We start from the raw sequence: 16263 nt of genomic DNA, 5'->3' as shown, positions 1-16263 counted from the left end.
TGAAAAAAACCCCAAAAACTATAGACGCACGACACAGGGTTTGTGTTGCGAACTGTAACCACACAGAAAATAACAGGACTGTATTGTCTTGAAAATCTAATGCTCTCCTGTCATGGGTACCTGGATGTCAGGCCGAGAGGAACAACATGGTTCCAAACATGTATCGGTTTAGTGAAGATCACTAGCCCCAATGTGGTCAGTTTCCTTGGTAGTCCGTGTAAATTTTTATTTTTGGCTGATGCAGAGGGTCAGACCCCCGTTACATATAGTCTTGTTTTATAATAGAGTGGTGCTTATTTTTCACTGTTAATTTGGATATGCACATAAGATTCATGTTGGCTGAAACTACAGGGTTCTTGGTAAGGGCTTGTTCACATCTGCTCCCGGTCTCTGTTCATACATGTTTCTGTTTCCTGCATAAAACAGAGCAGGATACAGAAAGCTGCAGGACTCTTTCAAACCCATTCATTTGAAAGGTGTCCGGCCGTGAGTGCCGGTGAGCAAACTGCTCTCCGCCGTGAAACCGTTTTTTAAACCGGACAGAGTCGGACATGCAGTACTGTGTCCGGTTTAAAATAAACTGGTTTTGCGGCGGAGAACATAAAATGCTCACCGGCGCTCACGGCTGGCCCTGGTCTGACAGCTTTCCGTCTTATGCATGCAGAAGATGGACAGCTCAGAACGGACTTCGGGCGCTAGTGTGAACCCAGCGTAACCCTATTGCAGATGTCAGGGAACATGTTTCAACCTAACCAGTCTTCCTGTTTTGAGGGGAGGGGCTCTGGTGAAATTGTCAACAGCTATCTAGTGTAAACCCCAAGAACATTCAGCACTTCTTTTATATTGGATATAAAAAGTAATTTTATGTAAAAATGTCTTGTATTGCGAGAATAAGATGACCAGTAGTCATTGACTGTTTCAGTGACTTCAGTTATGCGACTTCAGGATTCTTCTTTATAAAGACTTCAGGCCATGTCTTAGACTGTTGTCACTGGACACAGCTGCTGTTACATTTCCTCCTTTGACAAGGGAATAAAAAGTCATCTTTTGTTAAATACATAATTCAATTTCATAGACATGTTCTCCGAGTGCTGTAGTGCGTGGGTAGATCTACCATCAGGCTTATAAAGCGTCAAGGCCAATGTATTGAACATGTTTTTGTGTTCATATCCCATTACTAGGGACTAGTAGCGGAGACTTCGAATACAGTGGAGTCATCTGTGCAGAGTGTCATCTGTTCTGATGGAAGAACGCTGCCAGTGGATCTGACCCTGACTGAGGAGCTGGAGAAAGTGTTTAATGCAGAAATGGCGTATGCAACATTCATTCCGTTTTCTTGTCTTATAGGTAAGTTCTAGTATCATTGTGAAGACTAACCGTACCAAACAGTGACCTGCAAGATATAGAATATTAAAATATCCATCCCTCTCATTACTGTATTCTTTTAAGCAGCCCTGAGACCTACTGGAGGACTCTTGTGAAGCTGTGTTAGCTTGCATTAGAAGAAATGTTGTGGTTGTTCTGCCAGCCAGGTCTTTTAGAGGTTCCTTTTTCACCATAAATGAATAGTACACGCCTGGCTAAGAAAACTTCTAGTATATATGATTGTCAGTCTCATTGCATCTCACTGTACGCCGTGTGCCCATGCCATGGTATTGGAATGTGGATTACCACTATTGTTACCATTGTTTCAGATGGCAAACACAGGAGCGTCTCGGCAATTAGTGGCCATCCATGTTTGGCCATCATGACTTGGGCATGCTGTGTACGGGCACCCTAGAATATCAGGTTTAACTGCAGCCCATAAATGTCTGAGGAGGGGGAGCTTTTGTGGACAGAGGCAGAAGTACACACAGCTGATGGTGCAGCTTCTATTAGGTGATTTATCTCACCCCTGTGCTAAGTTCACAACAAGACTGCTTATTAGATCTGTATAATGTCGTCCATACTGCTGCTTCTAATTATGTGAGAGTTAGGAGTGGGTAGAATCTGACCTTCTGGAGCTTAGGAAAAACAATAATTGTTTTTCTATATTAGGCAGGGCAGATTCACAGACTGTTTTTCCTGGATGGAACGCAGACCTGTCTGCGGGCCTCATTTTCCAGACTGAACTCAGCTGTGTGAATTGAGGTCTTACATTGTAGTCACTTATGATGCAGCGAAGTCTGGATTGGCCAAAGTGCTACCGTACCAGGCAGTTCAAGAGTTCACTGTATCATAATCCACTATAATGTAATGAGCTTAATTCACACAACTGAGTTCTCCTCACATGTACAGATTTTGGGGTTTTTTGTGTTGTGTGTTTTGTTTTTTTGGCTACGATTACATGAATGGCGCAATGTTCAACCATGAGCTGGGAAAGGCCATGACATTCTAAGCATTTCCATGAGCACCAATGCTATTTTGCTCTAAAAAGGGTCTTCTTTGAATCTGTCAGCTATGATCAGCTTCTAGGGTAGGCTATTCCACAGATTCGTAGTCCTTAGGGTATGTTCACACGGCGGAATCTGCACTCCGCGTGCGAACACTTCTGCGTGGCTAGCTGCAACAGGATGGCGGTGCAGTGCATTACGTTGCGGCTCCCAGATTAGGCCCGAAGAATAGGCCTATCGGGAGGGAGCCTCACACCGCGGCTGAGTTATCCGCGACAAGATAGGGCAGCTCGTTCCCCCCCCCCCTCCAGAAGGAGGGAATGTTCCCTTGTCCTTTGAATATAACTTTATGCTGATGTGAACAAGTCTAAAGTATTTGTTACAAATTTTATGTATTCTAGGTGATGTCATTGCTCAGTTAGTCCCAAACTATGATCTAATATGGAGACTGACTATGGTTTATCAAGAAGCCGTAATTCCCAAGGAAACTGACAGTAGGACCCCATTGTTTGAATCTAGTGGAAGAATGAGCGCACCCGCATACATCACGGAGGAAGACTCTCAGTCAGGCACGTTTGGAAGCGTCATGGTTGGCAACCGTATTCAAGTACCAAAAGACACCCAGCAGCCAGCATCGAGGTCCTCCTGCCGCAGTCCTGTAGTGGAGAATTTCCAGTGTGATGAGAACACCTTCAAGCAGGACCTTCAGAGAAGTACTCATGGGCTTTGTGGTAACTGGCTGGCATACTGGCAGTATGAGATCGGTGTGAGCCAACAAGAACCTCACTTCTACTTCCACCAGATCAAGCTTCAGAGCTTCGTGGGCCACTCCGGGGCTATCAAATGTGTCCGACCTCTAAGCGGAGAAGATTTCTTCCTGAGTGGTAGCAAGGACAAAACTGTCCGCTTATGGCCTCTGTATAACTATGGGGATGGCACCAGCGAGATTGAGCCACGTCTCACCTACACCGAGCATAAGAAGACAGTATTTTATGTAGGTCAGCTGGAGTCTGTGCAGCAGATAGTCAGCTGTGATGGAGGCGTCTGCATATGGGACCAGTATACAGGTATATACATTACTATAAATGGTGGTCATAGAAATGTTTAAAGGGGGGGGCCACACGGTGGCTCAGTGGTTAGCACTGCAGCCTTGCAGTGCTGGAGTCCTGGTGTTCAAATCCCACCAAGGGCAAAAAACCATCTGCAAGGAGTTTGTATGTTCTCCCCGTGTTTGCATGGATTTCCATCCCATATTCCAAAGACATACTGATAGGGGAAAAATGTACATTGTGAGCTCTATGTGGGGCTCACAATCTACATAAAAAAAAAAAAAAAAAAAAAAAAAAAAATGTTTAAAGGGATTGTCCAGTCCCGTGCAAGTGATGTTAATTCGGCTTTCTTATTTACCTTGATATCTGCTTGATGTCAGTGAGTTTTTTTTTTTTTTTTTCCCACTATAGGATCATTATACAGGTTATGTGTAGAGATGAGCGAACAGTGTTCTATCGAACTCATGTTCGATCGGATATTAGGCTGTTCGGCATGTTCGAATCGAATCGAACACCGCGTGGTAAAGTGCGCCATTACTCGATTCCCCTCCCACCTTCCCTGGCGCCTTTTTTGCTCCAATAACAGCGCAGGGTAGGTGGGACAGGAACTACGACACCGGTGACGTTGAAAAAAGTAGGCAAAACCCATTGGCTGCCGAAAACATGTGACCTCTAATTTAAAAGAACAGCGCCGCCCAGCTTCGCGTCATTCTGAGCTTGCAATTCACCGAGGACGGAGGTTTCCGTCCAGCTAGCTAGGGCTTAGATTCTGGGTAGGCAGGGACAGGCTAGGATAGGAAGGAGAAGACAACCAACAGCTCTTATAAGAGCTAAATTCCAGGGAGAAGCTTGTCAGTGTAACGTGGCACTGACGGGCTCAATCGCCGCAACCCAGCTTTCCCAGGATCCTGAATGGAATACACTGTCAGTGTATTCCCGTATACCCGATATATACCCCCGATACCCGTTCCAACGGTGTGCCCCCCCACCTTCACCCCAGAAATACCCTGCAAGTCCCCTAGCAATAGAATTGGGGCTATATACACCCACTATTTTTGCTACTGCCATATAGTGCCATTGTCTCACTGGGAATTCAAAGAATATATTGGGCTTACATATAACTTCAATTCCAGGGAGAAGCTTGTCAGTGTAACGTGGCACTGACGGGCTCAATCGCCGCAACCCAGCTTTCCCAGGATCCTGAATGGAACACACTGACAGTGTATTCCCGTATACCCCATATATACACCCCAAATCCCCGTTCCAACGGTGTGCCCCCCCACCTTCACCTCAGAAATACCCTGCAAGTCCCCTAGCAATAGAATTGGGGCTATATACACCCACAATTTTTGCTACTGGTATACAGTGCCATTGTCTCACTGGGAATTCAAAGAATATATGGGGGTTATGTGCACCCACAATTTTTAATACTGCTATACAGTGCCATTGTCTGACTGGGAATTCAAAGAATATATGGGGGTTATGTGCACCCACAATTTTTAATACTGGTATATAGTGCCATTGTCTGACTGGGAATTCAAAGAATATATTGGGGTTATGTGCACCCACAATTTTTAATACTGGTATATAGTGCCATTGTCTGACTGGGAATTCAAAGAATATATGGGGGTTACGTGCACCCACAATTTTTAATACTGCTATACAGTGCCATTGTCTGACTGGGAATTCAAAGAATATATGGGGGTTATGTGCACCCACAATTTTTACTACTGGTATACAGTGCCATTGTCTGACTGGGAATTCAAAGAATATATGGGGGTTACGTGCACCCACAATTTTTAATACTGGTATACAGTGCCATTGTCTGACTGGGAATTCAAAGAATATATGGGGGTTATGTGCACCCACAATTTTTAATACTGGTATACAGTGCCATTGTCTGACTGGGAATTCAAAGAATATATGGGGGTTATGTGCACCCACAATTTTTAATACTGGTATATAGTGCCATTGTCTGACTGGGAATTCAAAGAATATATGGGGGTTACGTGCACCCACAATTTTTAATACTGCTATACAGTGCCATTGTCTGACTGGGAATTCAAAGAATATATGGGGGTTATGTGCACCCACAATTTTTAATACTGGTATACAGTGCCATTGTCTGACTGGGAATTCAAAGAATATATGGGGGTTACGTGCACCCACAATTTTTAATACTGCTATACAGTTCCTTTGTCTCACTGGGAATTCAAAGAATATATGGGGGTTATGTGCACCCACAATTTTTAATACTGCTATACAGTTCCTTTGTCTCACTGGGAATTCAAAGAATATATGGGGGTTATGTGCACCCACAATTTTTAATACTGGTATACAGTGCCATTGTCTGACTGGGAATTCAAAGAATATATGGGGGTTATGTGCACCCACAATTTTTACTACTGGTATACAGTGCCATTGTCTGACTGGGAATTCAAAGAATATATGGGGGTTACGTGCACCCACAATTTTTACTACTGGTATACAGTGCCATTGTCTGACTGGGAATTCAAAGAATATATGGGGGTTATGTGCACCCACAATTTTTAATACTGGTATATAGTGCCATTGTCTGACTGGGAATTCAAAGAATATATGGGGGTTACGTGCACCCACAATTTTTAATACTGCTATACAGTGCCATTGTCTGACTGGGAATTCAAAGAATATATGGGGGTTATGTGCACCCACAATTTTTAATACTGGTATACAGTGCCATTGTCTGACTGGGAATTCAAAGAATATATGGGGGTTATGTGCACCCACAATTTTTACTACTGGTATACAGTGCCATTGTCTGACTGGGAATTCAAAGAATATATGGGGGTTACGTGCACCCACAATTTTTAATACTGGTATACAGTGCCATTGTCTGACTGGGAATTCAAAGAATATATGGGGGTTATGTGCACCCACAATTTTTAATACTGCTATACAGTGCCATTGTCTGACTGGGAATTCAAAGAATATATGGGGGTTATGTGCACCCACAATTTTTAATACTGGTATACAGTGCCATTGTCTCACTGGGAATTCCACAAATAATTTGGGGATTCATTCACCCTACATCTCAGGCTCTTGCCATATTCACCCAGGTTGTCAGTGCTGCACCAGCTCGTTCCCAGACAGCTCGGCCCGAAAAACGCGTTACCTATATAGAGGATTTGGACAATGAAGACAACATGTTCTAAATCTAATGTCTGCACCTTCTCCAGAATTAAAATAAAGGCAGCGTTTAACTTTCAAATAGCACTGCACAAAGGAAGAGCTTATCAGCTTGTCTCATGACATGCTACTGAAAAGTTTCATTTGTGTATCTTAATGTAAATATAGTTGTATAAGCTTTTTGGGTTTTAGGCACTGCCAAGTTATTTATTACCACCCACTCCCTTATAATGATGATGACGCCAAAGTCACTGTGGGTGTTCAGAGCTCACAGCTTTGGGTGACATTTGTCTTGCTCTCTGTCGGTACCAGCTGTCTTTTTGGATACCGTAAAGTTATGTTGACTTTATTAACAGCTATAGAAGCTTTAGCCAGGTTGTGACGGTGTGTAACCCTAACAACACTAAGTGGGATACACATTAATAGTCAGTCTATGTACGCTAAACGTATCACTGAAGTAATTTTTTTTCCCTCTCCCCTAATATAAGAAAGGAACAGACATTAGACCTAGACCGGGGTTCGAGGCTTGAAAAAATCCAGTATTATTTGTTCTTCATGATGTGAAATATGTGTTGAAAAGCAACCCAAGATGAAGTCAGCCATGTGTGCCAGTGTGTTACTTGGCATGCCTTTGCTGGCCCCAACTGTAAGGGTCACTCTCCATTTCCTCCATTTTCCACTCCCCTTCACACCATTTGTGGTGAAGCAATGGGATGCACTGAAGTGCACCCTCTAGCCTCGTGTGGGATAGGGACATCAGATGCCACTCCAACCCCCTCGTCTTCCTCCGCCAGCCAACGGTGCGAAGATGAGAGGAGTGTGCTCTGAATGTTTTCTGCCTAGCAGAGGCTAGTTCTCACTTACGAAAATGGCCCCACTTTGACCTGTATATCAGGCACAATGGTGTAGGTTTCAAAGAAACATGGCACCAACAAGTTGGAAAACGTGGGCCATGCGTGGACCGTGTTTGAGTCTGGCAAGCTCCAGATCTGCTACCAGGTTCCAGCCATTATCACAGGCGCAAAAATGCCAGGCCCCAGGTGTAGCAGGGAAAAAAAAATGCCATCTCAGCCAGGATGGCATCCCTGACCTCGGAGGCACTGTGCTGTCTGTCCCCCAAGCTGATCAGTTTCAGCACGGCCTACTGACATCTCCCCATGCCAGTGTTACAGTGTTTTCCGCTAGTAGCTGGGGTGGAGGTTGCAGCTTCGTAGGGTTTCAGTCTACTCCTGCCATGGCCTGGGAGAGGAGATAGGCCACCCCAGTTTGCACCCGGGGAACAGACTCCACCACATTCACCCTGCCTGTCATTAAAGATAAGCACTGCAGCATCCCTGACCACAGGCGCTTGTCCATGTGTCGGTGGTCAAGTGGACCTTGCAGCAAAGCGCAGAGCTCTGGGCCCGACTGATGTTATGGGACACATGCAGGCGCAAGGCAGAGACAGCACACCAAGAGAAGTAGTAACGGCTAGGCCCAGCATAGGGAGGTGCCCCAGCTGCCATCTGCTGACGGAAGGCCTGGGTATCCAGAAGCATAAACAAACACCAACATCTCCAGGGCCAGCAGTTTATCGATGAGGCTGTTACAGGCTTGGGCATGGGGGTGGGTTGTATTGTACTTCTGCCTGCAATGAAAAGCTTGGGAAATGTGGAGTGGCTGGGAAGAGGCGCATGATGGTGCAGGCCAAAAGGGCGCATGAGGGTGAACTCCCCAATGTGTCAGAGATAGGTGTGTAGGTGTCCTTGCATCATATACTTGCACCATATTTGGCTTTGGAAGTTAATTTTGTGCCAAAAAGTGGTTAAGACAGCGATCCCTCAGCTACTCCCGTTACACTGTCTATTGAAGTTACCATCTGTGGAAGTGGACCACCATTTCTAAGATCCCAAAGGAAGCAGGCAAGAGATGTGCAGTTCAGAAAAAAAGATGAGAAAATAAGTTTAGGCTGTAGAGCACAGAGGGATCGGAGAGGACAGAGCTGGTGTCGGCCAGGTATTCCCACAACATGCGCCTATACTTGTCCCTCCTGGTGACACTAGGCCCCTGAGTGGCAGTAATTTGTCCAGGGGGGCCATTAACGTGTTCCAGACCTAGGAATAAGTCTTCCAACAGGGTAGAGTTTTGCATGCCTTTGCTTCTACCCACTGTTTTTGCTGCTTAGCTTCCCTCCACATCTACTCTGCTTTCACCCCTAAACATCACCCCAGTTTATGCCTTTGCTTCTACCCAGGTTTTTTGTTGATTTAGCTTCCCTCTACATCTACACTGCTTTAGCCCCTAGACATCACCCCTGTCCATGTGGGGTCGGTGGCCTCGTCATCCACCAACTCCTCTTCCAATTGCGCACTGCCCCCTTACTGCAAACCGCACATGACCACAGCTTGCCTTGATGGCAACTGTGTCTCATGATCCCCACTTAGGTCCAGACAAGTCGGTGGCGGGTCCAAAACCCCAAAATTGGAAGGAAATGGCAGATGCTGCAGTATTTCTAACACCTGTTCCTGGTGCTCGGGCCTGGTCTGTGTTGTACCCTGCACCCTGCTTAACGCATCTGCCATATCCGAAGTTGTGCTGAGCGCATGCTAATGTTTCGTGTCCAGTGCAATGGATGGGATGGGATTTCACATAAGTCTGCCACCCATGGCCACTCATGGTTGAGCAACTGAGGGAGTTGACTTTGACGAACCCGAGGGTTTTGGAGTTGGAACTACATCAAAGGTCTGTGCTGCTCACACACTCTGCTCAACACATGATATGTTTAGTGCCAGCAGTGTGGAGACGTCGCACAACAGCCGTTGTTCCAGCAGGTACAGGCGTTGTAGGAGTGCATAGAGGCTAGCAGCGGCAACTATACACTTTAAAAACTATCCGCACAAGCGCCACACTTTCACCAGTAGCTCAGGAACATTGGGGTACCTTTTTCAAAAGATTAGCAGCAATGAGTTAAAAACGTGGCCCAGGCATGGAATATGTTGCAGGCTGCCAAGCTACAGAGCCAATCCCAGGTTACGGCCATTATCACACATGACAACATGCCTGGGCCCAGGTGCAGTGGCAAAAACCACATTGCCGTCTCATCGAGGATGGCATGACTCACTTTGTAGGCAGTGTGCTGTCTGGCCCCCAAGCTGATGAGCTTCAGCACGGCCCGCTGACGTCTCCCCACACCAGTGTTGCAGCGTTTCCAGCTCGTAGCTGGGGTCAATTTAACAGCGGAGGAGGGTGGTGTTTCAGCCCTCCTCCCAGGAATGTTGTGTGGGGAGACAAGTCAGGCCACCACATTTTGCGACCCGGTCCACGCCTCAACTACATTCAACCACTGTGCCCAAATTGAAAGGTAGCGTCCCTGTCCGCATGCACTTGTCCATTCGTAACTGGTCACATGGAACTTTAGGGCTAAGCGCTGAATTTAGGGACCGCCTCATGTTTGGGGGAAAGTGCTGGTGTGGACGGCACAGTGCGGTGGCGCAGTAGACACTCTGCCCAAAAAGGGCAGAGTGTCCCCCAGCCGGGATTCCAACATCTCCTGGGCCAGATTTCTTGAGATGAGGCCGTTGAAGCCTTGGGCATGTGGGTGGGTTGCGCTGTACTTTAGCATGAAATGAAAGGCTTGGGAGATGGGGAGTTGCTGGGAAGAGGCGCATGATGGCGCGGGCAAAAGGAGAAATGGCAGGAAAAGGTGAGGATAAGGGTGAACTCCCCAAAGTGTCAGAGGCAGATGTGGAGGTGTCCTGGCTCCTGGTCTGGACTGCAGCGCCAGCCCTGTCAACAGTGGAAGAGGCAGTGGCCGCCAGGCCAAACGACGATTATCCTGCGCTTGCTCTCACCCCAGCCCAGGGCTTGCCTTCCAAATGATGGCACCCGCAAGAGGTGGTGAGATTCCTCTCCGCAGATCTCCAAACCATCTTGGACTTGCAAATTGCACTAAATTTGTCATGTAACTGACATGTATATGATGAGTCTATCCATTGTCTGTTCATTTTGGTGAAAGTCAGCCTGTCAGCTGACAGACAGCTGTGCTTGTCAGTGATGATGTCACCGGCTGCTTGTACCCCCAGTTTTTGCTGCTTAGCTTGCCTCCACATCCACACTGCTTTTGCCCCTACACATCACCCCTATCCATGCCTGTGCCTCTAGCCATAAGTCTGCCACCCATGGAAACTCATGGTGCAGAAAGTGAGGGAGCTGACTCTGAGGAACCCTTGGGTTTTGTAGCTGGTACTCCATCAAAGGTCTCTGCTGCTCACACACCCTGCTGAACATACGGTATCTAGGGTTAGAGCGTGTGGTGACCTCGCACAACAGTAGGTGCTTCAGGCAGATGTAGGCCTTGCTGGAGTGTATTGCGGCTAGCTCCAGGTACTGTAGACTTGGGAAAGTGGGTGTCCAAGTGCCGCACTTTCACCCTTAGCTCAGCTAATTTGGGGTATGTTTTTAAAAATCATTGCACCACTACATTGAACATGTGGGCCAGGCATGGAACGTGTTGGAGGCTGGCAAGCTCCAGAGCCCTCCAACAAGCTAAAAAACCTGGCCCCAGGGGCAGCGGGGATAAACAAATTGCCATCTCATCCAGGATGGCATCCCTGACCTCAGAGGCAGTGTGCTGTCCGTCTCCCAAGCTGATGAGCTTCAGCCCAGCCTGCTGACGTCTCCCCACACCAGTGTTGCAGCGTTTTCAGCTCGTAGCTGGGGTAAATCTAACAGCGGAGGAGGAGGAGGGTGGTGTTTCAGCCCTCCTCCCAGGAATGTTTTGTGGGGAAACAAGTCAGGAAAATTCTTGAAACGGGAGAGTTTTGCATCTTTGCCCTTGCTGCCTATGGACATCCCTTTGCCTCTAGCCACCATTTTCCCTGCTTTGCTTGCCTCCACATCCACACTGCTTTTGCCCCTAGACATCACCCCAGTCCATGCCTTAGCTTGTACCCCCAGTTTTTCCTGCTTAGCTTGCCTCCACATCCACACTGCTTTTGCCCCTAGACATCACCCCAGTCCATGCCTTAGCTTGTACCCCCAGTTTTTCCTGCTTAGCTTGCCTCCACATCCACACTGCTTTTGCCCCTAGACATCACCCCAGTCCATGCCTTAGCTTGTACCCCCAGTTTTTCCTGCTTAGCTTGCCTCCACATCCACACTGCTTTTGCCCCTAGACATCACCCCAGTCCATGCCTTAGCTTGTACCCCCAGTTTTTCCTGCTTAGCTTGCCTCCACATCCACACTGCTTTTGCCCCTAGACATCACCCCAGTCCATGCCTTAGCTTGTACCCCCAGTTTTTCCTGCTTAGCTTGCCTCCACATCCACACTGCTTTTGCCCCTAGACATCACCCCAGTCCATGCCTTAGCTTGTACCCCCAGTTTTTCCTGCTTAGCTTGCCTCCACATCCACACTGCTTTTGCCCCTAGACATCACCCCAGTCCATGCCTTAGCTTGTACCCCCAGTTTTTCCTGCTTAGCTTGCCTCCACATCCACACTGCTTTTGCCCCTAGACATCACCCCAGTCCATGCCTTAGCTTGTATCCCCAGTTTTTCCTGCTTAGCTTGCCTCCACATCCACACTGCTTTTGCCCCTAGACATCACCCCAGTCCATGCCTTAGCTTGTACCCCCAGTTTTTCCTGCTTAGCTTGCCTCCACATCCACACTGCTTTTGCCCCTAGACATCACCCCAGTCCATGCCTTAGCTTGTACCCCCAGTTTTTCCTGCTTAGCTTGCCTCCACATCCACACTGCTTTTGCCCCTAGACATCACCCCAGTCCATGCCTTAGCTTGTATCCCCAGTTTTTCCTGCTTAGCTTGCCTCCACATCCACACTGCTTTTGCCCCTAGACATCACCCCAGTCCATGCCTTAGCTTGTACCCCCAGTTTTTCCTGCTTAGCTTGCCTCCACATCCACACTGCTTTTGCCCCTAGACATCATCCCTATCCATGCCTCTTCCCCTAGCCATAACTCTGCCACCCCTGGAAACTCATGGTGCAGAAACTTTGGTTGCTGACTTTGAGGAACCCTTGGGTTTTGTAGATGGAACTCCATCAAAGGTCTGTGCAGCTCACACACCCTGCTCAAGATATGGTATTGTAGGGTTTCAGCGTGTGTGAATGACGGACAACAGCCTGTGTTTGGACAGATGTAGGCCTTGCTAGAGTGTTTTTAGGCTAGCAGCGACTCCTGTGCACTTGCAAAAGTGGGCGCACAAGCGCCGCATTTTCAACAGTAGCTTCGGTACATTTGGGTATGTTTTTAAAAAACTTTGCACCACTAGGTTAGACGTGGGCCAAACATGGAACGTGTTGGAGGCTGGCAAGCTCCAGAGCCGCTACCAGGTTCCAGCCATTATCACAGGCGTAAAAATGCCAGGCCCCAGGTGTAGCAGGGAAAAAAAAATGCCATCTCAGCCAGGATGGCATCCCTGACCTCGGAGGCACTGTGCTGTCTGTCCCCCAAGCTGATGAGCTTCAGCACCGCCTGCTGACGTCTCCCCACACCAGTGTTTTAGCGTTTGCCGCTAGTAGCTGTGGTGGAGGTTGCAGCGTCGTAGGGTTTCAGTCTACTCCTGCCATGAATTTTGGCCTGGGAGAGGAGATAGGCCACCCCAGTTTGCACCCGAGGAACAGACTCCACCACATTCACCCTGCCTGTCATTAAAGATAAGCACTGCAGCATCCCTGACCACAGGCGCTTGTCCAAGTGTCGGTGGTCAAGTGGACCTTGCAGCAAAGCGCGGAACTAAGGGCCCACCTGATGTTGAGTGACACGTGCTGGTGCAAGGCGGGGACGCCACACCGGGAGAAGTTGAGACGGCTAGGGACGGCATAGTGAGGTGCCACAGTTGCCATCAGGTCCGGGAAGGCGGGAGTTTCAACAAGCCGGAACGCCAACCTCTCCTGGGCCAGCAGTTTAGCGATGTTGGCGTTCTAGGCTTGCGTGGGTGGGTGGTTAGCGGTGTATTTCTGCCGGCGCTCCAATGTCTGAGAGATGGTGGGTTGTTGTAAAGAAGCGCCTGATGGTGCCTTTGATGGTGCAGGAGAAGGAGATAAGACAGAAACAGGGGAGGATGAGGGAGAAGTCAACAAAGTGGCGGAGGCAGATGAAGTGATGTCCTGGCTCGTCCTCTGGAGTGCATCGCCAGCACTGTGAGCAGAGGCAGTGGCATGAACGGCGGGCGACGTTTGTCCTGCCGTTGCTGCCTGCCACTGATTCCATTGCTTGGATTCCAAATGACGGTGCATTGAAGTGGTGGACAGGTTGCTCTTCTCAGGGCCCCTACTCGATTTCGAGAGGCAAATTGTGTAGACGACACTATATCTGTCCTCGGCGCATTCCTTGAAAAAACTCTACACCTTCAAGAAACGTGCCCTCGATGGGGGAGTTTTTCTGGGCTGGGTACAAAAGGGAACATCTTCGGACATTCCGGGTCTGGCCTGGCTTCGGCAAAGCAGCTGACCTCTGCCTCTGGACATGTCTCTGCCTCTAGCTACCCTTTTTGGTGCTGCACCTGCCTCAACATCCACACTACTTTCCCAGCTTGACATCTGCCTTGTCCAGGTGGGGTCGGTGTCCTCGTCGTCCACCACCTCCTCTTCCAACTCCTGTCTCGCCTCCTCCTCCTGCACAATGCGCATGTCAACTGGCTGCCCTGACAGCAACTGCGTCTCATCGTCGTCGATGAGGGTGGGTTGCTGGTCATCCGCCACCAAATCGACCGGAGATGGAATGGAGGAGACTCTAGTGTTTGAGCATCTGGACACAGATACTCGTCTGTTAGGTCCGTGGAATCGCGAAATGGAGGGGCAGGTTGCGGTACAGTCAAAGGAAGGGAGAACAGCTCTGGGGAGCAGGGACAGTTGGGGTTATTGTTCTGAGAAGATTGGGAATTTTGGGTGGAAGGAGGACAAGACTGTTGGGTAAGAGGAGGTAGAGGCTGACTGGCTGGTGGACAATGTGCTTTAAGCGTTATCCGACAGCCATTGCAAGACCTGTTCCTGGTTCTCGGGCCTACTAATCTTTGTACCATTCAGCCTAGTTAATGTGGAACTTTTGTGCAAAGCGCAGAACTTAGGGCCCGCCTGATGTTAAGGGACACACGCTGGTACAAGGCTCAACTCACCCTAAGTGCCAAAAACACTGCTGGTGCAAGGCTCTACTCATGCCAAGGGCCTCAATCTCTGCTGGTAGCTCAGCTTAAGGTCATGTAACTTTGTTTGGAAGGGCTCATGTTAAGGGCTAGAAAAGTGAATTTTGGAAGGTCTTACCACATCACACACACACACACACACACACTCAAAATGACAGTTAAGGGTGAGGGCTTTTGGAATTCCCATTGCCTATTCCATTTGTGGTTGTCATGGGGAACGTGATTTAAAGGGGTGGTTGTTACTGTTTGTTGAGCTTAAATTGGGGTTTGTGTCCATCCATTTGGGGAGTAAAGAAGGTTTCCAGGTATTTTCCCACTTTGATAGAGGTTTTTTTGAATGTGGAAAGTGTGTAGTTGTTAGGCAGTGATGTTGGGGTAATAGAGGGTCTTTGGTGTGTTAGATGCCCCCAGACATGCTTCCCCTGCTGTCCCAGTGTCATTCCAGAGGTGTTGGCATCATTTCCTGGGGTGTCATAGTGGACTTGGTGACCCTCCAGACACGGATTTGGGTTTCCCCCTTAACGAGTATCTGTTCCCCATAGACTATAATGGGGTTCGAAACCCGATCGAACACACGAACATTGAGCGGCTGTTCGAATCGAATTTCGAACCTCGAACATTTTAGTGTTCGCTCATCTCTAGTTATGTGCAATAGGTCATATGGATGCCTTAGACGGAGTCTCCTGCTTAGGTCCCCCCTGTATTATGTACAATGGAGAATGACTATGAATCCTTCACAACAAGAGCTGCTCTTTACTCTGGCTATCTTTTACATGCTCAGCCAACTTGACACCAGAGACTTAACAAGAAGCTCCTGGGCCCCAATCTAAAATATGAAATCTGTCATGGGGGACCCTTACCTGCCATGTGTTTTCTATCATCCTGGGGTCGGGTTATGTTGTAGAGATTCCTTTGGGCCCCCTTAGGCTCCAGGGCCTGGTAGCAATTGCAATCTCTGCAACTCCCTTAGTTAAGACCCTGCTACATTTCCCCAGTAGATGTCATAGTAACAAATGTGCAGCCCCCTATAGCTATTTGATGTTAACAGCAGATTACTTGCAGGGTCTGCATTTCCAAAATGGGTTGTCTTGATGGGGAAGGTGGAACTGCAAAGGCAAAAACAACCCCAGATCTGATATACCGTAATAGGTCACCAGGTTTTTTTTTTTTTAATTATTTCTTTACCCTACATACCCTAACCTGCTTATAGGTATAAACCTATTAAATGACCGCTGGTGAGAACCATTTTGGCTCACAACAAATCTGGAAAAAATACCCCTGGCTGCTATTTTATAGCAGGTTTTTTTTTTTTTTTTTCCATATCCAGGTTGCATACTAGTGGGAGGCCCTCAATGATAGCACCCCCACCAGTCACATTAATGCATGTGTTAGTTGTATGCCTTGTCGTCTTTATCGGGTCCGAATAATCCTTTTAAGCCTCTTGTAAACCTGACGAAAGAATATTTACATCCCATCTTACAAAGTGGTGCCATATTGCTAAGCTGTACAATCTCTGGCGGTCTATGAATGAATG

The 16263-nt window shown here is 47.9% G+C and overlaps 1 protein-coding gene across 1 annotated transcript in view; it reads left to right on the top strand.

Annotated features, from left to right (window-relative positions):
• Nucleotides 1-16263, top strand: part of WDR81 (WD repeat domain 81) — a 46369-nt gene that overhangs the window by 20098 nt on the left and 10008 nt on the right. Inside the window, exons 7-8 of the mRNA XM_075263593.1 lie at nt 1182-1347; nt 2774-3439. Coding sequence (XP_075119694.1) covers nt 1182-1347; nt 2774-3439 — 832 coding nt within the window. The remainder of the gene's footprint in view (nt 1-1181; nt 1348-2773; nt 3440-16263) is intronic.

Source organism: Leptodactylus fuscus, chromosome 2 (assembly GCF_031893055.1).
Source record: "Leptodactylus fuscus isolate aLepFus1 chromosome 2, aLepFus1.hap2, whole genome shotgun sequence".
NCBI lineage: Eukaryota > Metazoa > Chordata > Amphibia > Anura > Leptodactylidae > Leptodactylus > Leptodactylus fuscus.
Note: the sequence above shows the minus strand (reverse complement) of the source record. Positions and strands in the feature narration are given on the sequence as shown.